This window comes from Nomascus leucogenys, chromosome 17, assembly GCF_006542625.1.
Source record: "Nomascus leucogenys isolate Asia chromosome 17, Asia_NLE_v1, whole genome shotgun sequence".
Classification (NCBI taxonomy): domain Eukaryota; kingdom Metazoa; phylum Chordata; class Mammalia; order Primates; family Hylobatidae; genus Nomascus; species Nomascus leucogenys.
The window spans coordinates 19,192,737-19,219,291 of NC_044397.1; the positions used below are offsets into that span (position 1 = coordinate 19,192,737).

Genomic DNA, 26,555 nt, shown 5'->3' on the forward strand with positions numbered 1-26,555 from the left:
TGTGTGTGTGTCTGGGAGGATAGAGCTTAGGAAAATTTTCCTAAAGGAAGTAACATCTAAGTAGCATCCATTTACCGCAGGAGGCCAGCTTTCTCTTTCTGTATAGCGCTTATCACCATTTCTCCCCACTAGAATATAAGCTCCACGAGGGCAGACAGACTTTTATCTGGTTTGTTATATCCTCAGTGTCTAGGATGATGCAGAGTACTCAGTGGGTGCTCAGTTGAACAAGCAAATTCCCAGTAACAACAGCAGCTTCCTTTTACTGAGTGCTGACTCCTCATGCCTGGCATTGCATTGTGGCTTTACCTTACCGTATTCAATGAAGTTTGGCTATGTAAAGCAAAGTTCTTAGGGACTGCTGATTAAGCTGCTTTAGAAGGTGAATACAAGGTTTAAGGGAGAAGTGGGAAATCCCACTGCATTCTAAACCTTTAACTTGATGTCAGATTCAATTCAAGGTTTTGTTTCCTAGCCTCTGGAAAGATTAGCTGACATTCTTAGTATAGGTTTTTAACGACCTGTCTCCTGTTATATTATTTGACACAATGCTTCTATGTGGTAGAATTCTGTGACAGTTCTGATTGCTTCAGTTTGGAATTTCAACAAAGATTAAAGAGTGTATATGGTTTCCCTGGTACACGTTGAAACATGAGCTAAGTCACTGTCAGGCTGACAATACCAGAAAGTGCTCTGCTTCATTTGTACATCTTCTATCATGAGTTTCCAGAGTTGTAAACATTCTTATATAGTAATTCTCAAAGGAGTTTTGCTAAGGACTAAGTAAGATACTAAGGAATTGGAATAGCTGGGAATAGCTGCACAGGTGCCGGCCTGAAATCAGAGCTCTGCAGTGGTCAACCTTTGTTCCATCAAGGACAGAACCCTGGGAAAGCAAATACAAACTAGCAACAAACTACAGATAAAAAGTACCACTGTGGTAGCCTCAAGGCTTCACATACATGGAAAAATGTAATGTCTTGGAAAAGAAAAAGACGTTCAGATAGTTCTCAGCTTTAGTTAAATAGAAGGTAAAATCTGGGACACCAATATATTAAAGCTTTTGGCTTAGAAACACTAGGTGGCATGTAGTGTCAGGGTCTCAACATTTTTCACCATGGAAACCAAAACCATTAGAATTTTATGTAAGCTGCCCACCCACTTTTTAAAAAAAGCTATTGAGAGCTTAAAAAAAAACAGAAAAAGAGAAACATGTACCCTAAAAACTGCAGCTCAGCAATTGTGTCTTTTCACTCAATGAAACATATTCTCAGAAACCATGTAACAATCTTGCTCATTTAAACTCTTCCTTATGAGAAGCTATTTAACATAAATAACCTTAGAGAAAGCACAAATCATGAGATATGTGATTCCATACTGGTTGCCCTAATAAAACTTCATGAAAGTAGTATAAAACTTCATGAAAGTAGTATAAAACTTCATGAAAGTAGTATCTCAAACAATACAAAATTATTCCAAAAGTAATATAACAGCCATATTCCTTTTAAATATTATGACCTGACTGTGTTTCATATATTTTTTAATGCAATGCCCTAGAAAACAGAATCCAGAAAAGGACACTAAGATGCTAACTAGAACACTAAAATACAAAATTCTCAGGTACCCAGGATCTAATTTGAAAATCTAAGTAACTGGGTTTAAAGGATAGGACTTAGGTTTTGTGACCTATCTTTAAGTAAATATAAAACTAAGAGTTAATAAAAGATTTATTTAATATGAACTATAAAAGAATCAACTTCTATACTATAAATAAGGTCTTCAGTTATTTTTTCTTTTTTTTGAGACAGAGTCTCTATAGGCTGGAATGCAGTGGCATGATCTTGGCTCACTGCAACCTCTGCCTCCTGGGCTCAAGTGATTCTCGTGCCTCAGCCTCCTGAGGAGCTGGGATTACAGGTGTGTTCCACCATGCCCGACTAATTTCTGTATTTTTAGTAAAGATGGGGTTTCACCATGTTGGCCAGGCTGGTCTCAAACTCTTGACCCTAAGTGATCCGCCCACCTTGGCCTCCCAAAGTGCTGGGATTACAGGCGTGAGCCATTGTGCTCAGCCATTCAGTTATTTTTCTTTTTCCTTAGTAGAGCCCAATGATAATGAAGAATAGTTGCAGAGATCAAAGTATCCTGAAATCTATTCTGATTTATGAAAAGAAATTTAAATGGTTTTCAAAATAGTTTTACTATTTTCTTTGAAAACTTGTAATCCACAAATTATCTATATACATGCATAAACCTATATATGCACAGACATCATATCTCAGGTAAACAGAAGACACATCTTCTAATTTTACTGGGTAAAGTATTCCTCACTGTAGTATGGTAAGGTTCACATTTACCAATTATGTATTATTTAAACAATCTTACTTTAAGATGAATGAATTTTAAAAACCTCTGCTATGTGGAATGAAAGACACTAGTCAAATTCACTAGAGAAGAGGCATATAGTGTGCAGTTAACCATTTCATGATGAATGCTGTAACCTATAATTAAATAGTTGGAATATTAAAATTTAGCACAATTAGAATAAGAAATCAGGAGACATTTTTCTAAGTAAAAATGGCAAACAGCATGTGAATGTTACTTTTAATCAGTGTACTGAAGAACATGTGTTGGTTTAAAAAAAAAAATTCACAAACATGTTTTCTGGGACACCAGAAGTATACTATGGGGACCTTTCAAACATCAAATTAGCATCTTCGAAGAAAATGTATGTCTAAAAATACAGAAATTGAACAAACTTCAAGGTGGAATGAAATCTCCATTTGTGCCTAAGACTGCAAAATTATTGGAATCATGGATCTTCTTGTCTATTACATTTCATTTGAGTGCTTTAATATTTAAAACTATATAATTAGAAAAAGTGTTACGTTGCATCTATAAAAAATACTAGCGGGTAAGGGACAATAACACTGTAGGGCTATGAAAATCTGGTATATTATCCACCTTATTAAGCTCATGGTAAAAGATGGAATACAAAGTGAGATACTTTATCTTTTTTTGTAATGTACATCCCCAAATATACAGTGTGTGCATGAAGACATGCTTAGTAAGAGTCTAAGGCCTCTCTAATGAACCTGAAATTATTAAAATGGTTCTGCTTTGTTAATCTATGTCTTGCTGTATGAAACAAGCAAGGTCTGTAGTGTATGTAAAATCACCATGGAAACAGGAACCAAGAGATCAGTAAGGAGATTTTTAGTATCGACAACCCTGTGACTAGTCTTTCATAGTCCAGCACACTGGAACCTCATGACAGGTTCTCCTTGTTTGAGTCTGTTCTGAGTTGCTATGGTGTTTAGGGGTTTGCCCTTACATAAAAGATAGTGTAGCGTTGAGTTTTGGCAGGACTCTTGGGACAGCAGTAGCACCTGAGGTTAAGGCAGATGATACTCTCCTTGACGGTTTTTTCCAACTCTCTGGCTTGTGAGCTGGGGTTAGGCTGTCATACCCAGAGGGGTAACATTTTGTGGAAAAAATGAGTAGAAACTGTTGTGTTACATGGACTCAACTTCCTGTCTGGTCACGGGGCTCTCCTTTCCTGTAGGATCACAGGCTTACGAAGGAGTCTACTTTCCACAGAGGTGCAGAAATTGTCCAGTGCCTCCTATGGCAAAAAAGTAAAGCCAAATTCTGGAAGAGAACATAGGTAGCGGCACCAAAAGGATTTCTCCTCTTTAGTACCTTCTGTGACTACAAGATTTATTTCTATAGCAGGTATGCTTATCATCAGAGGGAATGAGGTCACTGGGAAACCTTGTTTCAGAGTGAGAAACGTTGTTTCAGGGTGACGGGAACATGAAGCACCAATAGTATTCCTTCCTCCACAGGAGAAAATACAAGTTGACAGATATTTTAAGAATATTACACATACTTGGAGTTTGTTGATTCAAATATAAGCTACTATATACATAGAATATCATTTAAAAGTTGGATTTTAATGAAAGTAAAGACATAAGGAAAGGCAGAAAGACCATGTTTCTTGAAACTATTTCTGGTCTGGTTCTTGAGTATTTCTAGATTCTTGGGTCTTGTGCATATTTATATTATCTTATCAATATTAATAAGGCAATGGCTCTAAAAATTTTACCCGTCTAAAAAGTGTTGTATAAAAGGCCTTGGAAAATGGAAACCATTAACGAAGTATCTTCTACTTCACTTTAAACTCTGCTTTAAGCATCAACTAATCTGCCTTGAAATTCACTGTAAAGCTTGACTGCCTGGATTCAAATCTATTGTATAAGCAAATTTTGTGAATGCATAAACTGGTATCATAGTGATTTCCACAATGGCTAAACTAAAAGAGATCTCCTGGTCATATATAAATTCTGTCCAAGAATATAAAACCATTAAAAATAAATTTTACAAAAAATAAACTGAAGAGAAATTTCAACAAATAGTCATATAAAAATGAGTGTTAAGTATTTTTAGTCTGGATACTAACTAAAATACAGATGGCACACCCACCATAAAAATATATACTTTATACCTATAAAAGGAAAACAAGAAAAAAACCAAGAAATTAAGAATTACAAATACAAAATGAAATGAACAAGACATAAATTGCCCAATACTGAGTTTAACAGGCTTCATAAATGGCTGAGGGGCTCTTGCTTCCTATCTAGGAAAGCTGAAAAAGGGATAAGTAAGGGATTCGTTGTGATGTAAAAAGTCAGCTTATGGAAAATACAATTAAGTGCTCAAAAATCACCCTAAAATATTTTTCAAAGACACTTTTTATTCTCTTTGGGAAAAAAAAATGTTACCAAATATAGAAATGTGAATATCTGTCAGTGGGAGATACAAAATAAGATTCCTTTTGTTAAAAACCAAAAAAACCTTCTTAAAAACACAAACCTATAAAGGATGATATTCACTATCAAAAAGAAAGAAACGATTCTTTTGAAATAAGATCTTCTATATTTTTCCATTAGTTAGTTATTATTTTTTTTTTTTTGGTAAAATATACTAAGATAAAGCCACATGCAGACTAACTTTGTCATAAGAATGAAATGTGAAATTATAGAGGGTGGCTTTCAGATGTTTCCCAAAGCAACAGTTGTAAATTGAGGAATGAAGGCTCTGTGTTTTGAGGAGGTAGTAATAGAAAAAGAAGGTTTTTCAGACTTGACAACTTCTATTTTATTTTAGATAGTAGCACATTTCTTCACATATCACTAAAAGCATGAGAAAGTTTAAATATTTGGCATGTTTATATCAAACATAAAATATTAAAGGCTAAAACCGGATACTTGATTTTCATATAATGTGCTTTTGGGGATCTGTTCATATATCATGCATAAGTGGCTTTGGAATATTTAGATGTATGTTTGCTAAGGCAAAATCTAATATTCTTATTTGGTGGTGGCCCATGATAAATATATTGAGACATCTATGGTTCTAAACTTGAAAGGCTGATCTTCTGTATAATACAGGTAATTTGTTCAATAAAAATTCATTTAATAAAATCCCAAATATGTGGAAACTACAAATTAAATAATATCCACTGGCTGGGAAACTCATGCATCCATTTTATAGTTGGTTTCTTCATACCATTTATGTCAGGGCTGACCTTCAGAATATGGTCAAGATTTTGCTGGCTTTACCATGTCACTCCAACACACCATTTTTACCTTGACATTTCAAAACTTTTGTTTAAAGCATTTGTATTTAATTTTTTTATAAAGTTTTAAACATATATAAAAGTTCTACTTTATGCACACTTTTTTCCATTATCTTTTTCCTTTGTTACAGAATTTCAAAACGAATCTCTTACATCGGATCATTTCAACTCTAAATACTTCCGTTTGTATCTCTATAAAATAAGGACTTCATAAAACCATAATTATTCCATAATGCCATATAGTGAGTTCAAATTCAAATTTTTCAGATGTCTTGGAAATGTGTTTCTTCAGTTGCCTTGTACTCGTTAAGCTGAAATAAGGTTTACTCATTGCATTTGAGTACAATTGTTATTTAAGTCCTTCAATTTAGAAAGGAGCACCCATTCCTTCATTTTCATGTTTTTGATGCACTGAGGAAACTGCAGCAATACACTTTTAAGTTGTTCCACATCCTGAATTTATCTGATGGCTTTCTCATGTCATTTACTTATTCCTCTAAATACACTATTTCTTTAAGCAGAAGGTTACAGCTAAAAGCTTTCGAGTCAAGCCTTTGTGGGTAGCCTACTTTATGAATGGTGCCATGTACATCACACCTTTCATATTACAACTTTCAGGGTTGCTAAGATCTATCAGGCAATGCAGGTAGTGGCAGCCTAATCCTGTCAAGTTTACCACCAACCTGTCTCCTAATACAATGGTCCTCAAACTTGGTTGCACAATGCAATCACCTGGGTTGAAAATTGGCTGGAATTTTAACATTAACTGCTGTCCAAGTCCCACACTCAGAGATTCCAATTCAATCAGTCTAAGCTGTATTCTGAATACTGGAATTTTAAAAAACTCCCAGGTTGATTCTACTGTGCAGTTAGGGTTGGGAACTTAAGAGGTTTTAGCATCCATTGACAATCTTTGCTTGAATTATTTCATTAGGGCTTGCAAACTAGTGATTTTTCTAATTTTGTTATTCTTTCTACATTTATCAGCAGGAATTCTTTCGGAATATTTTACCTAATAGCTAGGATTATTTACTTATCCTGAAATATGAACAGGACAGGCAGGATAAATTTCTAATTCTTCTCTTTAATGACTAGGTTTTAGAATAAAGCAGTGGTTCTCAAACTGTGCACACTGGAGTCACCTGGGGACTCGTCAAACCCCACTGACACCTGGTTCCCAACTGAGACTTTTGAACTAAATTGTGTGGGGGTGATGCCTGGGCGTCAAGATTTTAGTAGCTCCGCAGTGACTCTGAAGTGCAGCAGTGTGTAGGAACCTCTGGAGTGAGATGTTGGCACCCACAATTATATCCAATGGTGACTTTTTAAAAGTTTGTTTTTTGCTTGATTTGGTAGTGGTTGTTGCATTTTTCATGACAGAAAAATGTATCTGATCATTTTGAGCCAGCTATGAAGACAGAAGAAAGCCAAACTGACAGGAAACAGTATGACACTTTTACTAAATTCTAAGGTCATGCTGATCTCCAATCTCCATGAGAATGAGTAAATTAACATGATGGTCAGGGATATGCTCAAGTTTCCATGGAGTGTTATGATTTAATGAATAGTTAATAATGATATTTAAAAATTATCTTACTTTGTTCAATCTGTTCCTAAGTTTTATGATATAGAGAAATTTGAAACAAATGTTTTTGTTAAAGCCTAGTAACTTATTAAAATTTTAAATAATCATGAAGATTTACATTCCTGTACTCTGGTAACATAGTAAGTATAGATAGGACTACCAGGTGCTATTAGTAGCAGCACAAATTGTTAAGCTTTCTGGTGGGCAAATTCACAATATTTGTCAAAATTAAAATGTATACACCCTTGTCCAGGAAGTTTCAGTTACAGAAATCCTATCAGAGACACTCATACACGTGCAGAAAGAATCTTCGCCATTGTCTGTCAAAGTACAAAACTGGAAAAAACAAAATGTCCACTGACAAGAAACTGGTTATATAAATTTTCAAACGATGGATACTATTTAGCCATTAAAAAGAAATAGGGCTTTATATACTGACACAGAAACACATCCATTACTTTGTAATGTTAGGGGAAAAACTTAAAAGTCACAGAATAATGTGGAGTGTATCTTCATTTGTGTTAAACCAAAACAAACAACTCAAATGTGTGTGGATACTTAGACATACATACAAACACAGTTAACAGTCTGGGGTGTTTCATTATTCCAGATTTTTTCCTATACGTTGTGTGTGTGTGTGTGTGTGTGTGTGTGTGTGTGTGTCTGTGTGCAGTTCTGTAGGTGTGCTGGTCATGGTATGGGAATGTGTTGGAAAGAAGGAAATTTCTACCTTTTACTCAGACTCTTCAAGACTTTTTTTTTTTTTAAAGAAGCATATCTTATTTTCATCTTAAAACAGTAAGTTGAGAAGAGCTTTTATAGTGGCAATCAGGAAGCTATAGCACTGCAGTTGGTAAGAAGGCAGTCAAGACTGTGTGGCTAAAATGGGCCTGTAGAAAATAAGGGAGAGAAACTTGGACTCTACAGCTGATTTTAAAAGAAATTCTTATCATCCTTATATTTAGAAGAGAAACAGGAAGAAATATATGATAAAGTTTTGTCATTTGTAAAGTTTATGGCTATAATAAATGATGGCATCCAAAATCCTCAATAAGTCCTTTATACATGATTGCTGATCTAATATTTTGTTTATGAACATGTACAATACAACACTCACTTCCTACTGTATCTCCTTTATAAATTCAGTACATTTCTACTGAGGCATAAAGTGTTTCAATTTAAGTCAACTTCTTATCTCATGATGTGCCGATGAATTTTTGTGTTGTAAATTATTTGCACCAGATGGAGGAAAAAAGAAAAGATAAATTGACTTAGGACTACTTTCTTATTTGTCATTTATCTTCAGTATTGATGGTTTTTTATTTTTATTTTTTAAAGCTCATCCCAGTGGAAGAAACTTATATCCATACATTTTAGAAACAAAATTTAAATACACAAACAAAATGCACAGCCTAGCTCCTACAGTCTTAAATTTAGTAGTAAATGTTAACTAATGCCAGTATTTCACACAGTAATGATTTAAACGAATAGTATGTTAAAATCATACCACTTCAATACCTGTTACACAATAAATGAATGTAGCACTGTGAAGTTATAGAATCAGTTTTAAACTTCCTATTTGACTATGGTCTTTTTTCTTCCCTTCCATATTCACTGCCAAACGTCAAAACTCCTAACTGCATAGAATTGTTACTATTTTCTCTCTTGTTCATCCGAATCTATTAACCCCTCAGTGCCTTCTGAGTCAACCAGAAAATTTCTCTCACTTGTTGTTTTGGTAGAGATTCCAATCTTTTTTGGCCTCTAATTTCTTACGCATGAGTACCAATTCTTTATCACCTACGTAACATCCATCAATTTCTCGAACACTTTCTTTTTCTAGGAACACAGCAGTGTTAAAAAGAATGAGCGTGGCTGGCTGGCTGGTGGGGACAGAGCAGCACATTCCAGCCCTGTAAGACGGGCTGCTCCTGGTCTAATGTGCTAGGAAGAGCTGGGGCGGAGGGAGGCTGGATTCTGAGGCCGATTCTCCTCCCTTGCATTTTACACAGATCTACTCAAGTTGGCAACCACCTAAACTCTAGTAATTTTTTTTTCTCTCAAACAGAAAAACTGTGATATTGTGACTTGTAGCAAAATTCACTTCACGGAATGTGACTGGGGGACCTAAGTAACAACCAATGACTGTTTTGACAAAAAAACTTCAATCCATGGCTTCAACCTATAGATTCTTTCTGATGGGTAGCATATACTGTGTATAGCTATTTTTATTGAGTTGGTGTTTTTCTTAAAAAAGAGGTACATTCAAAGGATCTAAAGAAAAAGATTCTGTATAGTATTTTCACTCATGAAGAATTATGATTATATATGTTTCTCACTTTCATCACCCTTTACCTATTATTCTAGTATATATTTTCTGCGATTTTGATGTTTATTTTTTATTGTATTATATATATTTTTACAAGCTACCTCAAATTTTGATGGCACACAGAGATTGTATATTTAGAGATGTGAAGCAGTGAACAATGGAAAAACTGACACACTAATATTATGGAAACAGAAGGGAGCACTAACATAACATTCCCTCGGAACTGTTTTAGCAGAATACACAAGGTTATAAGACATGCAAGAAAAGACAAAGCTGAAACATAAACTGCTCCTCATAAAAAAACACAAAAGATGTGCATTTATATTTTTAGAATGCAAATATGTAACACTGGTAAGCTAAAGAGTACAGAATAATGAAGAGAAAGGGCAATAATCAAGATAATAATAAAGCATAAATGCTCCAAAACAACTTTATGACTTCTAGGGAAGAAGTTTAAAGACCTGAGAAAATAAAAATGTTTGGCAGAATGGGCAGCTCTTCCTCGTTCTTTGGGTAGTATCTCTCTCAGCTCCCATACTTCAGAAACTTGGACTTTTTGTTTTCAAATGTCCTACCCTCCTTAATTTCCGCCCCCCGCCCCCCAACAATAAACACACAAACAAGCAAGCTAGAGTCTCCTGAATCGAATGAAATGAAAGTGAAATGAAAATCTTTTCTGCCTAGGGCATCCTAAGCTCTTCATTAGAAAATGATGCTGCAGTAGGTTAGCTATTTAAAAATCCAATTCAAAGGCTGGTTCTAGTTTACCACATTTCAACAGAATATAACATCCTGAAAATACCTGAGTAGGCAGGGATCGCTCCTAAGCAGTGATCAAACCATTGCATCTCTAACAATCCACCTATTGCTGAAAGGCTTTTAAAGAGCTAAGCTTTTCAAGTCAAATTTGTAAAACTTAAGAGAAAAGGTAGAGAAAGTGTCTGCAAGTAAACATGCCAAGTATAAAAATAAATGAGGATAAATGAGGACCTTCAATCCTAAATCCTTTTGTGAAATTTTGTATAGGAAACCAAAAAACGAATAAAGATGTTGCTTTTGTCAAGACCCAGCCACAGACTAAGTGGACTGAAGGTCTTTTAAATATTTTTCACATTTAAGCCACTCCTCGTTTATTCTGAGTAGGACGGCCTAATTCTAAGATAGATGATTTTCATACTATCTTCAGTATCTTTGCAGTCAAAGCAGCAAAGAAAAAAACAATTGTCAAAATTTATAGAAAAAGCAGCAGCAACACTGCTGTTTTATCCCAGTTAGTAGTATATACTCAAAGTTATAAATAGCATCTACAGTTACTAGAAAAGGAAATATGGGCCAGCGCAGTGGCTCATGCCTGTAATCCCAGCACTTTGGGAGGCAGAGTTGGGCGGATCACCCGAGGTTAGGAATTCAAGTCCAGCCTGGCCAATATGGCAAAACCCTGTCTGTAATAAAAAAAAAAAAAATACAAAAATTAGCTGGGCATGGTGGTGCACGCTTGTAATCCCAGCTACTCGGGAGGCAGAGAGAGGAGAATCTCTTGCACCCAGGAGGCGGCCATTGCAGTGAGAGCCAAGATGGCGCCACTGAACTTTGGTTCTGGCAACAGAGCAAGACTCCGTCTCAAGAAAAAAAAAAAAAAAAGGAAAAGAAAATAAGATTTTACTACTTTATTCATAAATTTTCAATTTTCTACTCTTCTAACTACAGCTTATTGCCATGGCTACAATTTAAATGTCATAAATATGGCTGAAAAGTGTGTAAACTTAAGAAAAACCACAACATTATACAGTTAAAATATTAGAAAGTAAATACCAGTTGTGATTGCTGTGTTTAGAAGTTAATATCCTTCCTCCTTCTCCTCAAAGGAAAAAACATTAGTAAATGTACCTACTAGGCTTTAATATGAGTTTTAGGCAAGAGTGTGCTCTGAGAAAAATAAGGAACTATGCAGTTATTAAGTGTGAATTATGAACACACCTGTGGTGAGGGGCGATTAGCCACTGAATTAGTATCTGCCTAACACTAAAGTACTTGAGTACTTGAGGAGCTATTTGGACAACATTTAATTATTATGTATTCAATTTAAATCATTTAATACATTTGTGTACTATATATATATTTATATTTAACAGCTGACTGCACAGCCTACTAGAAAAGTAAAAAATAGATTTGAAAACTTTAATTTAAGGGAAAATACTAAGCACATAATAGTATATATGGTTTTCTCTTAATTTTTTAATTTTAAATTTTTGTGGGTACATTGAAGGTATATATGTTTATAAGGTATATTAAGTGTTTTGATACAGGCATGCAATGCATAATAATCACATCATGGAGAATAGTGTATCTATCCCCTTAAGCATTTATCCTTTGCGTTATAAACAATCTAATCACACTTTTGTTATTTTGAAATGTACAATTAAATTACTCACTATAGTCACCCTGTTATGCTATCAAATAGGTCGTATTGGTTTTTTCTATTTTTTTGTACTCTTATATTTGTTACTTGGCCATGATAAAAACCCTGAAGATGGCAGTCAAATGACTTAAGCAATGGGGGAGGGGTAGAAAAGATGCCAAGGCCATTGGTATTTCATCCACTATAATGCATCTTCATAATCTAAACTCATTCTCTCTAGACTGTAAATCAACACATGATTATATGCAGTGTCTGCTTGGCTTTTGGTAATTAAAAATCTACAACTGCCCTCTCCAGCTCAGTTCAGCCAGTGTACAGACTGGTGAGGGTTAGGAGAAAAACTGCATGGGGAAATCAGGGTAGTTCTCTGGCTCTGTTTTAAGCAATATTTCTGGCAGGGGTGGCATCTCCCTCCTGGTTCCACCTAATGCTGGAAATCTCTCCGTCCGAAGCCCCTCCCACTGCTCCAGCTCTAGGACGCTGACAAAACCACCTACCTACCCCGTTGCCTCTGCAGTCCTAGGGATGATAGCAGCTTCCTGGTATCATAATCTCTTGGGTGCTTCATCATCCCATTTAATCACTCAAATATTCCAACCCACACTTTCATAACTGTACATTTTCTGTATCAAATTCCATATGTTGAACTACCTGGTATGAGTTCTGTTTTCCCAGCTGAACCCCGGCTAATAAATACACCTATTATCCTTGGGTTACAAAGAACTCTTATCCATCAAACACTAATTCTCCAATAGAAAAGAAAAGAGCAATCTATATTGTACTTCTATATTCTCTAGATAATTAGAAATACGAATGATGACACTAATGTAGCAATATGAGAAGATCAATCCCATACACCCGGAGAGAGGGAAAATTAATACAATCTTTCAGGAAAGCAACTTGGTTACATATAGCAAAAGCATTAAAATATTCACGTACTTTAAATAATTTTCTTCCTGAAATTCTAGCCTAAGGCAAATCAAAGGTGCCAATACAATTTTATATACAGGGATGGTTACCACACTGTTATTTAAAATAGTAAAAAATAAGAAAAAACCTGAATGTCCGATACTAGAGATATGGGTAAATATGTATATACTTATGATTTTCCCTTATAGAATTCCCCTATCCCCCAACTGTAAGTGAATATAGTTATACATCTCCACTATAGTTCACCTTCATTAAACCTGAAGTTCTTAAGAGGGCAAGGATGTTTGCTTTAAACATTAACAATTACATGCTAGACAAGTGTTTATTTATTTCAGAAATTAATTATGCAGTCTTAAAGATGAATTTGAAGAATTTTGTATTACATGAAAAAAACTGGCAAATGTAACTGCATATACAGTATGTTCCCCATTTCTGTCAAAAAGTAAAAAAACTGTATGTAACACACAAATGCACAGAAAGGCTAAGTGATGAGCTTGATTGTAAGTAATTTTATCCACTTTTTAAATATTTTCCAAATATCTTTTGATGAGTATATATTACATTTAGAATCAGAAGAAAAATTATATTTACAAAGTAAAAAAGAAAGTTGAGATGAAGGCAGTTGGTAAGGTTAAAATACAACAAGCTCTGTATTATTCACCACTGCCTGAATAACTAAAACTAAAAATTAACTTCCTCTCCCCCCAAAAAAGGAGTATTAGCCGTCAGGGAAATTTAACTCAAAACCACAATGAGATATTACTTCACACCCACTAGGACGGCTATAATCAAAAAGATAATAACATGTGTTTGAGAGGATGTGGAGAAATCAGAACTGTTATTATTATCTTTTTTTTGAGATGGAGTCTCGCTCTGTCACCCAGGCTGGAGTGCAGTGGTGCTATCTCCGCTCACTGCAGGCTCTGCCTCTCGGGTTCATGCCATTCTCCTGCAGAACTGTTATTTTTAACTAGTGGAAATGTTAAATGGTACAGCCACTCTGGAAAATAATCTGGTAGTTGCTTAACGGGTTAAACACAGAGTTACCATGTGACCTAGCAATTCCACTAATAGGTTTATACTTCAGAGAATTGAAAACATATATTCAAAACTTTTATACAAATGGTCATAAAAGCATTATTCATAATAGCCAAAAGTAGGAAGACCTAAATGTCCACCAACTGATGAATGAATAAATATTATTCAGCCATAAAAAGGAATAAACTACTGTTACATGCTACGATAAGGATGAACCTTGAAAAAATCATGCCAAGTGAAAGGAACAAGCCACAAGGACCACATGTATGATTCTATTCAACTGAAATGTCTAGAATAGGCAAATCCATAAGGAAAGAAAGTAGAATAGATTAGTGGTTGCCTAAGACTGGTAAGTTTGGGGGTAAAATGGCGTGACTGCTAACTGGCACATGGTTTCTTTTAGGGATGATGAAAATGTTCTAAAATTGTGGTGACAGATGCACAACTCAGAATATACTAAAAAAAATTTAAGAGTATTCTTAAAATGGGTAAACTATATAGTATGAATTATCTCTCAATAAAGCTATTATAATAAAGAAATTTGTATATTATACATAAAGAAAGAAAAGGCTGTTAAGAGAAACAAAAAAAAATTAAGTTCACATGCATGTGTGCCAAATTCGCCATAAAAAAGACAAACCTGAAATACCGTACTAACGTCCTGTTAGGCTATAAAGGTTTTAAGGCATTGTGAGTCAAGTTATGAATCAAAAATAGTTCTTGTCATTTTTAAAAACATAACTTCCTTGTGTATATATTTTTTCAAAATATAGATTTTGTTACTAAGTGAAAATATTCACCTCATTTTCTCATTAGGTATACTTTTAATACCTTCTAAAGGTTGGGCATTTTCTAGGCATGAAGTAGGAGAGAAAAAAGAGACACTTTGCAAGAGCTTAGAATTTGGTTGTGAAGCTAATATATGCACACGAAATATTCCTGGGACGTGTAAAGCGGCATTTACTATTCATTCATGTATGCAGTACTCATTCGCTCAGGTGGTGAATTACCTAGGGTCTACCATCCACAAGGCCCTTGGAATACTTCACTGAACAGAGCAGACATGGCTCCAGCTCTCAGTAACGACCTTAAATCCTGTGACAAAGTGGGGGAAATAACACCGCATCTCACCTGACTCCCTCTGTCCGCCTTGGTCAGATTTCAGATCATTCTCTCATTACCTCCCAAGAATAAGCAGCAGCAGCTTTCTCCTGGCATAGGCTGCTCTCCTAGGTTTCAGGCATGCTTTCTCTAACTCAGTTGTCCCTTATCCACAGCACTCTGGCCCACATGTCTGAGCCACATAATAAAGTATTAATATTCATGGACCTATTGGTTTATCAGAAGTGTTTTCTTCACATTTGAATAAAGGCTTTCTCTAGTAATCACATTTCTAAATGCTTATTGAGTGGTGTCACTTGCTGCCCTTTAATCATCTCAAATCCAACACATCTCACACTGTGGTCCAGAGCACCCACACTAAAACTGGCTCTCCATTTTGACACTCCTAATTAACTGTACCATCCTCCCAAACGCAAAACCTCACAGTTATTGCCTACCCACCTGACAACCACACCAGCCTCTAAATCCTTATGAATTGCCTAGATGATCTCACACGCCAGATTCTGCAATAAGCTTTCAATTGGTCTATCTTGTCACTAATTTTTCCTCCCACCAGTTCACAGCCTGCTGTTTCTTCTGAGAAATGTTCAAATAATATGACATTTTGCTTCAAGGATTTTCAGTGTCTCCCCATGACCATGGAGAGAGTATAAAGTCCCTGGAACTTACAGATCTCTGTAATTTCAGCCAATTCAGCCTTTTAGCCTTTGCACGTCTTATCACCTCCCAAACCAGTTTTAAATGTTCCCTTCCCGTGACACTTGTGTTGTCTCTTCTCTTGCCCAGTGACAATGCCCTCTCCAGAGCCGCCCATCAAGCCCAAGGCTGCAGGACCATCTCCTCTGCCATCTCAGATGTGGGTTGTCTACTTATATCAGTATTTCCCACACAATACTTACCTGGCAGTTAACCACATATTATTTCATGGTGTGTCTTGCCTTGTGTTAAACTGTTGTTTAGAAGTCTTATTGTTAGGTAGCTTTTCACATGTTTCTGCCTCATCAACAGTTTGAGTTAACACTATTTTTCTGGGGGAAAGAACTTCTTTGTATGACAGCCAAGTGCCATGTATGCGCTATAAGGAACACCAGAATCCTGGCACCAGGTTTAGATAAACTCAGATACTGGGCATTTGGTCATCTAAGTCTTCCTCAATTCTTGTTTGAAAAGGGCCAAAGTATTTACATGTCAATGCCTATTCCAGCGTTACAACATTGTTCACATTACTGCTTACAATGTAAGCTCCATGGGGGAAGGGGACAGGGACAAGTGTGTGTTATGCCCATCACTCTGCCCAGCAATGTGCACGGCACCCGGTACATTATGTGAATACTCAATAAACATTTATTGAGTGAAGGCTGAGTATGAAGACATCAACGATTTGTGTAAGTGGCAGACAGTCTCCTTAATGTAATTCACCCTACGTGGTTAATTTAGGTTAAAAAGAAAAGATAGAGAGACTACATGAAAAGCTACCACATTATGTTAGAAGCTACTAGATATTCTACATGTGGATACATTAAAAAAATGAAAACTTCAAGCAACTTTTCTCTGAGTATGCTAAACACAGTGAAAGACCCAACTTGTATAATTAGCAGCTTTCTTGATTATATAATAACTTTTTTGAAGTCAGCCCTGTGTTTTCTTATGATGGAAATGGAAACTTTCAGATATGGGGTAGATATTAAAAATGCTGCTGTTCAATGCTTTTTCATTACAGTTGACATACACAAATTTACTCAATTATACTAAAAACTTAAGCATATTAAGAACTACTATTCCAAAGCAACGTAGCTCAATATTGTCACTATTAAAGGCTTTGCTTGGCTTATTTCACCAAGAGATAGTAAGTTTATCATGTAATTTGTGTTTATCAAACATAACTTTTATATAATAAAAACCATACCTGTTGATCTCCAAGGAAATGACTTTTCAGTTGAGCTAAAGAAAAAGAAGGAAAAAAACGAAACATTTATTTATTTTGTCATAAAATTTAGCTTAGGACCTGTTTTGCATATTAACATTTAATTTCCATATTAAATTATACAAAAGCATAAAAACCTTAAATAAAATTTAAACTTATCTAAGTTAATTTTTAGATAGTATTTAAAATTGGGACAAAAACTGTTTCTATTTGGAAATTAAGGCAAATTATAAAATGACATAAAATTCTACTTGAAGAAGACAAGACAGCAGAACTGTATGATATTCACAGTACTTACATGATGTACTACAGTTTTTTCGTGATAATATGAAAACTACATATGTATCATATATATGAAAAGGAACCAAAAAGGCTGTTAAACAGTTTATTTTGCGTATTTTCAAAAGTGGCAATTAGAACAGAGACAAAAATTACTGAGGCCACTTTTGAATTGCATATTGCCTTATAAAATTTAAAACACAGAACTTCATATCAAAAATATAAGGTCCTATAAGCCAGGATAAAGTGACAGCTATGTATTTTCCTTGGTTATTAGAGTGTGCATTTAAAAAATTTGTGAATAAAAACATATCAGTGCCTCCCCGCTTGCCACCTCTCTTGCCCCAATCAAAACAGGAAATCATGGTGTTACGGGGACAGTGCAGCAGAATACAGGAACAACAGAATGGATTACTAAGCATTTATTAACTGCTAGATGAAGCGTTTCTCGTATGATCTCCTTTATGTTATTTATCACAATCTTGTGAATAGGTACACCCTTATTGTTATCTTACAGACAAAGAAACATATGCTGGTAACTCGAAGAGCTGGAACCACACCCAGGACTCCTGGTCAGATTCCAAACTCGTGCACTTTATCACTGTGCTACCTGGCAGAACAGCTTGTGATCCCATTTTTGCATTAAACACACACAGACACATAGACAATATGACTAGAAGTCTAGAAAAATAAAAACCAATGTGCTAGCAGTTATATCCATGAGTACAGCCATTACATTTTTTTCTTTTTAATCATTTGTATCTTTTTTCCTTTTAAAAAACCAGAAAAAGGACATATATTCATGGTATTTTTGAGTGCTTATTAAATTTATAGAAAAAGGAGTGTGACTCTGGGCTTAAGGAAACATTCTGTAAAATAAAGCACTTGGAGCGGGGGAAGAATCGTCCTTTTAGTGCTGTATTTCTGAGATTTCAAGTTCTTATTACCCCCTGGATACTTTCCCCAAGTCATTATGTGGTTATGAAACTTGCTGGTTGAAAACCCTAGATTCCACAGAAACTCCCTGAACTTCAATTTTGTGTGTGATTTGCCTTTTCTCCATCACAGGTGCAGTAGTTCACATTCCAGGACTTTGAACGAACTGCAAGCAGGGGGACCTTCTCCCAGCAAGTGGAGTCAATCAGTTAATGCTAATCTCCTCCAGGGCTCTGTGATGTTCCTTTATCTGAAACACTCTTAGCTGATTTCAAAATGGACTGATAGGAAAAAGTGAAAACTTGGTCAAATATCAGTAATGAGACATTTGTCTTGCTCCTAAGCATAGGCCATCACTGTCTTGTGACTCCAAAAGTGGTTCTGCACACTGAATTTCAATTTCTCCTCAATCTGTTTTTGTTATTTAATTCTATTATCTAAATTAGTTTTCTAAGCACTGAGATTGATATTACCCAACTGTTTCCTCAAAAGGATCATATTTTATGTCAATATTAAAATACATGGTAAATCAAACTGCCATCCAGAAATGTTTAGTATACCTCAAGTTTCTCGGGAATATTAAGAAAGTTTTATCTTCTGAGTTTGAAACTTAGATCAACTTTAATGAAATACAAGACTTTTTATCCTCAAAATTGTAAGTCACAGAATATAATTCCAGCTAATTGCTCAAATGGGGCAAGGGCTATGGTTGTTTTGCTCATCTCTTTATACCAAGTGCCTAGCATTTGCCAGGCACACAGCAGATGCTTAATTAAATTGTGAAAAAATCAAGTTCTTTAATGTTTTGAAAGGTCAGGATTATATAAATTACCAGGTATTACCTAGTATAAGCAGGTCAACTTATTCTCCCTGAGTCTAGGTAGGAAGTTGTAGTAGCCTCGTTGTGTAACAATCAAGCAAACAGCATTTTTGCTGCTGAAAGGACCTTTGGTTACCAAAATATAATAGGTGAAGGCAATGGGAAGCCTCAATAATATTCCCTCCTCCATTTAAGGTACATTATATAAATCATTAGAAAAACAACCTAATAATGAAAATTAAAAATAAATAAAAAGTTCCACGGTATACATTGAAGATCATCTATTCAGCCCAACTACTTTCACACAAACTTCTATAATTCTGAGAAATAACTGGTCATTATATGTTATTCATAACAGCCTATTTTCTTTTTGAATTACTCACTTCAAACGACTCTCAAATTGTTCACTACTTTGGGACTCAGGGATTGGACAACAAAACAGATGGAATTTTGAAATGCTGTTTTAAACCACCGAATGCAATTGTTCTAACAAACTCATGTTTATTAGAACAATCACAGGCAGCTTCATGTTAGAAACATAGGCTTATTTCCTCCTCTCCCTCCAACCATCTATTCCTAGAAACACTTCCCCAACTTTTATTGAATGTCTACAATGTGTCTGTAGGCACTGTGCCCACAAATGACTCCATCCCGGTTCCCTTTCACTTCTCTTCTGAAGATGCCAAGCAGCTTGCGTTCTAGGAGCTTCCACTGGAATGTGAAACACATTTTAAAATACATACAGGAACTGAGTCACCCATGATAACTTTGTTTCAATGGGAAGATATATTCATAATTTAATATGTTAATAACTTAATAACAATCATTTAGAATGAAATCCACTAATAACCTTGGGGCCGTCCAGTCAGATAGTGAACATCAATCAAAAGCAAATTTATTACCAAATTAACAAAATGGTTCATTTTAATGCGAAAAATCAGTTTTGTTTACAGGAAGACAATGTGCCTTCATCATAATATTACATGAAAATATACTGTAGATCACTATAAAATTCCACACACTCCTGAAATTAATTTTTTTCATTCAGATGCAAATGGAGGCAAAAATATCTTTGTTGGACATTGATGGCTGTGCAACATCTTTGAAAACTCTCCTTATTTTGCTGTTTCCCATATTAGGAGTCAGAAAATTACCTGCTCATAATCCCCTGCAGCCAGAGGGCGGGCCAGTGAGAGAGAGTCCACAAAAAGCCACATGTGGAGATAGGGTGATCCTGAGCATTTGTGGTAGATACAGTGGTGGCAGTAGGCACTGCTCCTGGAAACCCAGATTCAGATTCTGGCTCCCTGGCCTTCCTAGAGACTCCATGAGTTGACACCCAATAGCTCTTAAAAAGTTGCTTTTCTGCTTACATAAGCCAGAGAAGATTCTATTGTTTGCAACCAAAAGTCCTGACTGATGTTATCCTAAAACTAACAAAGACAAACTAACCCTCTAAAAAGGGCCCAAGACTCATAACTGTAGACTATTTCCAACTGCATACTGGATATATAACACAGCTCAGATTCAACGTATTAAAATTATTTCCCTCTAAACTGACTCCTGTTTAGTGATTCTCACCTTCAGTCACTCTAACTGAACAGCAGGGAGTAATTTTACTGTTTGTTCTTCCCACTAGTGTGTAACCTCCATGAGGGTATGGGAGACGGCCTCGTTTACAGACAATGGCCAGAGCCTAAGGCAGTATCTGACACATGGCTATCACTCATTTTGAATTCATCTCTACTACCACTGACACTGTTCTGGCCTTTATCCTCTTATCTTCTTTTAGCTGGGTCATTCTTTCAGTCTCTCTCCTAACTGGTCTTCCTGGCTTTAATTTCTCATCCTGCCAGGCTCTCTTCCATGCTGCTACTACTGTGATTTTTTTCACTCACCTCTGATGTCATTCTTCTGCTGCTAATGCACAACAGATCCATACAGGATAAAATGCAAACATCTCAGATAGCACAGAAGGCCCTGCACCACCTGGCTCCTCCTAGTGTGCCCTTTCCCACACAAACCTACATTTGAAGCATTTCTAACTGCTTGCAGTTGCCTCACACACCATACTGTTTCACACTTCCACTGCTATTTTTAGGGTAGAACATGCAGGAATAGAGTCTGGAAATTCTTTCAGAATTACTCAAATTCTAGAATGGCACATGCAGGTACCACATAACTTGTTTATATACCCATGAAACAGAATGCTCTAAAGTTTACCTTCACTTTGTATCACCTTCTATAATAACAGAAATATTTTTAAAAAATGTTTTACTTAAGTTGGTACCCAATTTTCTCCTGGTTCCTCTGTCTGATGTGAGCAAGCCTGCTTTAGTGGATACCAGTACGTAAACGCTAGGAGAGGGGACAATAGAGAACTGGATGGAGCCACATGGTAATTCTGCCATGCCATTTCCCTCACCTTCTTTCAGGTCTAGGTAGGGCTCATTTTATCAAAAGTATACACAAGCTACTGTTACTAGTCTCTTAGCAAGACATATTGAATTAGGACAAGATCCAAGGGTTACTCCTTCCTGAAAAAGAACCAGTTCTTAGCCTGAAATTAGAATATGGTCAAATTGCAAAATTTACTGCTTTATTTAAAAAAATCAGGCTTGGCACAGTGGCTCATGCCTGTAATCCCACCACTCTGGGAGGCTAAGGTGGGAGAATTGCTTAGCCCAGGTGTTTGAGACCAGCCGGGGCAACAAAGTGAGACCCTATCTTTACAAAAAAGTTTAAAAAAAAAAATAGCCGGGCATGGTGACATGCGCCTTTAGTCTCAGCTACTTGGGAGGCTGAGGTGGGAAGATTGCCTGAGCCTGAGAGCAAGGCTCAAGGCAAGTAAGGCTGCAGTGAGCTGTGATCATGCCACCACACTCCAGCCTGGGCAACAGAGTGAGACCCTGTTTCAAAACAATAAATAAACAAAAATAATTGTGTCAAGAAATTTTACACACACGTATATTTATATATAACTCATTAATAGCTGAAAAAATAAACCGTAGCCAATAACAAATTAAATTTTACTCAGTATTAATTAGAAGGGATAACTCAAATTATCCTAGAAATTGTTTTATTTACGAATGGAGCATGGGTGTGTCCCACTCTCTGGACTATGTACCATCTATAGCCTTCTCTCTGGTGACCAACAATCATCCTTCCAGAATTACCTTGAGGAGAGTTGGTCACCTCCCCCTTTTTATCGTGAATGTACCCCATAATTTATCTCTATTTTTGCACTTTTCACATTGTAACCATAGTATTTGTTTACCTACCTGTTTCTACTACCAGACTGCAGCCTTCTTGAGAGTAAAGACAGTATATTAATTCTACATGCATCTAACCAGGAGCTGGCATTGAGTAGGATGCTTAAATATATGATAGCTGATCTTAACTCTTTGGGTTGTTGTTTTAAAGATTAATGCTACATAATTTTAGAAACTGTTTCAATCATTCTACAAAAGAGACAGATTCCTCCCGATTTGAACTCTGTATCTTATAGAAAAGATGTTTACTGCATATATCACATGGATTCATTCAACAATTATCTGTTGATGATTTATTGAGTGTCAGCCATTGTTAGAGGCTGGGAATACATGGTGAGAAGAGCATTCTACAAGAGAGGACTCTGATGTCAATGTCACAGGGCCCAGCACTATGACGACTAAAGAGACGTTCACATATCTATCACAAACAAAAGTGTGAAGCAACTTTTAAAAACAGAAACCAAGACCTAACTCTCCTTATACTCATCTATGAAAAGAAGGTCAGCTGGTACTGGGAGCACCCAGGTAGGAATTTGAACACGAAGTCTCCAGTGAGACAGGTATGGGACAATATGAACTATACGCCATACTCTAGACTGCACCTTGATTTCCACAGCTCAAAAACTGTAAGGGGTTGAGAATAAGCCAGTTTGGGAGACCACCAAAATAATATGCTACATGTGTAAGAAATCTGACATTTCTCCCCCTCTGTGTCATGACAGATGATCTCTTTAATGGCTGTTTAAACCATCTCAAATGAGTAGCGTTACCTGATCTATTTTCACTGTCACACCATAGTTTTTTTACAATATTACAATATTCTTTTTTTTTTTTTTTTTTTTTTTTTAAAGAGACAAGGTCTCATTTCATTGCCCAGGCTGAGATTACAGGCATGAGCCACTGTGCCTGGTATACAATATTCTCTAAATTATTCTTAAGTGTTCTTCTATTAAATAGATGTAATTAATACATGAATCAGATGTATATTAATCTTTACTAAGAAAAATTAAAAAAAAACATTTGTACATTGTGGCCTTTCCTTGATGTTTCACTCCTCAGTTTTTTCTCAGTTTTACCATTTTGAGCTCTGATCCTAAGTTCCACACAAGTCTGTATTTCTGTAGATATTAATTCTTGAATTAGAGTTTAAAAATGCCCACGTTTACAGATGGAATCTCAGTGGCTTCAGGACATAAGTTCCAAACTGCATTTCTCTCTTTCTCCACCAATTCGTTATTGTCTTACTTTCAATTTGTGATTTGCTCATTTTATAACTTATGTTTCACCTTTTCTTGTGCCATTGGTGGGCTTTATTTTTCCACTAATCAAAGTTACTCCATTAGGAAATGTATAGGCTTTCTGGATTCTAAATCTATTGTGAGAAGTTCTAGTTAAGTCTACTTTTTAGTCAATTCCAAGGTCTACTTCTAAGTTAAAAAAAAAATAGGTAAACTCATTTTGTGTTTTTATTTTTTGGCAATGAGTTCACATTGCAATTACTTAACACCTTGTTATCCTCTAGGCATTACAAACTGCTTTTTAAAGAATTATTGCAGAATCCTCTTAGTTATGTGAACTGGGCTCCATAGTTCCCTGTCACTCTGTATTTCCCATTATGCATCTGGGATTTTTTTCCCCTCCCCAAGGACATATGGCAAAAAAACTACTAATGATTCTTCAGTTTGTCTCTACTTAAGAATGTTACAGGATAAATTTAAAACAAACTACCTTAACTGAATAACACATTCCGTCAAACACTTAAATTTCTTTATCGTCATTAATTATAATTAAATCTTCAATTATGATCAGGAGATACAACATACTTTAAGATTTTTATGTCTATCTAACATTGCTTTGGCTTCTGTTTTAATTAGCACATTTAAAACTTTGCTCTGTCTCTTAATGCATTTGTAAAATATTCCATTAGTTTCTTGTGCGTTCTTAGCTAGGTTAAATGCATTCTGTGCTTTAGCTTTCTTGAGTGCTTGTGAATTTAAGCTGAGAATGCTGCTTTTTGAATATAATTCCTATGGAAGTCCCTGGTCTTATTAAGACCAGGCATTCACCTGTGGGAAGGTCAGATTTCTCTTTACCCTGACCCTCAACAAGAATGTCCGTGAGTTCATTTTATATTTATAATAAGCATGGTGAGAAGTAGGATCTAGAAGACTAAGATGGAATAGAGGGTTCTCTAATGCTATAACCGGTCTTCCGATGTTCTGAAAACTCATATCACTTACTAATAGGTAACTGTCAGGTTACAACCAGTTTTGTTTTTCCTGTTTGGGAAACAGGGCCTTTATCTGTTTCTTTTAGTCAGATAAGGATTGCCCAGGAAATAAATTCTTTACACTAGAGACTTATGCTCTATGTCTTAACGTCAGAACAAATAGAGCAGTTACACAAAATTAAACAATATATCATGATTATTCTTCCCAAAACAAGTTTGGATAGCTCTTCATCATTGCACTAAGCTAGTTCGGTAAGGTGAAGACAGGAAGGTCGACAGGTGAAGACAGTGAAAGTGAACTGCTTTGCCCAGCTGAAGGACGGGGGAGTTGGAAGGCAAAGAAATATTTCCACCACCACATTCACCACCACCTCGGAGGCAATCTCAGGACCCTAGTTTGAAAAATCATGAATCCAGGCAGTAATGATTTCTTAGCAAAAATACTCTGAAAGCAATCCTCCTTAGTATTTAACTATATTTTTTGAAACCCCTTCCAAATTTACTTAGTGTCCATTCACAATCAATCTCAATGAAAACAAAAACAAAACAAAATCTCTTCCTCCAAATTCCTGGTTTTTCACTGACCAAGTCTCTCTTTACCATGCTGTCAGATCCTGGGCAATTCTCTGTTGGATGGAGACTGATTTCTTTCTTCCCAAGAAAGGGCCACTAATTAATTCTTCCTGGCTTTTCATCAGAATGGCCATTAGTCCCCTCTCTTCCTAAGGCTATTCCCAAGATCTCAGCAGCCAGGAAAAGTGAAAATGTGACAACAGGTCCCTAACTGTAGTTTATTTATTTTTATGTGTTATGACCTTGCCCCTGAAAATGATACATGCCTATAGTTTGAACTAAGCAAGGCATAACAAATGAGACAGGACAAAGGGCTTCTTTTCATAATTATTTATAGGATCTCAGGGCGATATCGAGGTTACAGAAAAGCAAGAGCACTTGAATTAAAAATGACACCCTTCATGTAGGCTATAGCTGTTCCTGACCCACCAGCAACAGGGCATGAAGCTTGAGTTGCCTTCCACTAGTGAGGCTCTGCGTCAATCCATCTCCACTCCAAACCCAACCACTGGTGTGACCAACAGAATGAGCAAACAAGATGGCTATAGGAAGGCAGACCTGATACGCCTCTTGGAAGGCAGAAAAGGTCAAGGGCCTAGAGTCAGACTCATATTTCCCTCAGTGACACTTTACCTGAAGAACTTGGCCATGCTCAGAATGTGCTTCTACAATTTTAGTCTTTACAAAGTCATGAGCAACAAGGACAGCAAAATGTGGAATAGAAGTCCACTCTTGGTTTACATTGGCTGCTACCAAGTTTGAGTAAAATGTATGCCCAACTATTGTGGTGAACATGTTTGGTCTTATTCATGGCCCTATTTTGTTTTCATACTTGTTTTCTCAGTTCTTCATTCTACTTTTCCTTTGTGCTACTCTACTATATATTTTTGGATCCCTATAACAGCTGTCTAAAACGCATTCCAGGGAAAGTTAAGATTTAAATAAACAATATCATGACCAGCCTCCTGAAGGGAAAATTGCTTATTTGATGCACAGCAAAAACATGAAAGGAACAGGAAATACAGTTCAAGTAACCTTCATAGGGACTAGAGGTGAACAAATTTCAGAAGATGTTAAATATTCTTTGACAAAAGCATTTTGTGTTAGTGCTTTGAATCTATGAATAAAAGATTCAGAAGATCATATGGGAAAGGAAAGATCAAAAAGGACGTAGTACTAGACAAAAATGAGATAAACAGTTCCCTCTGGTATCCCTATAAATTATACAGGAAACACGACTTCTGTTTATGCCCATCCCACAACAGGTGTTCCAACTAGTCAAAGTAGAAATCAGAATAGGAAGGTTTTCTAATATTTCAAGTGACATTTGAAAGGATGAAAGCAACTGAGATGAAAAGAGTAAAATGGCTAAACACAACAACAGACTCTCTTCCTAAATATCCCGCCACAAACCTAGGATCCTATTTGGGCAAAGATTTGGCCTTGAAACAGACGGG

At 36.0% G+C, this 26,555-nt stretch overlaps 1 protein-coding gene across 12 annotated transcripts in view; it reads right to left on the minus strand.

Annotated features, from left to right (window-relative positions):
• The window catches only part of PKP4 (plakophilin 4), a 228,263-nt gene that overhangs the window by 61,373 nt on the left and 140,335 nt on the right, over positions 1-26,555 (minus strand). For all 12 annotated transcript variants that reach the window (XM_012496517.2, XM_012496518.2, XM_003266146.3 and 9 more), the window contains one exon: positions 16,971-17,005. In XM_012496517.2, coding sequence (XP_012351971.1) covers positions 16,971-17,005 — 35 coding nt within the window. The remainder of the gene's footprint in view (positions 1-16,970; positions 17,006-26,555) is intronic.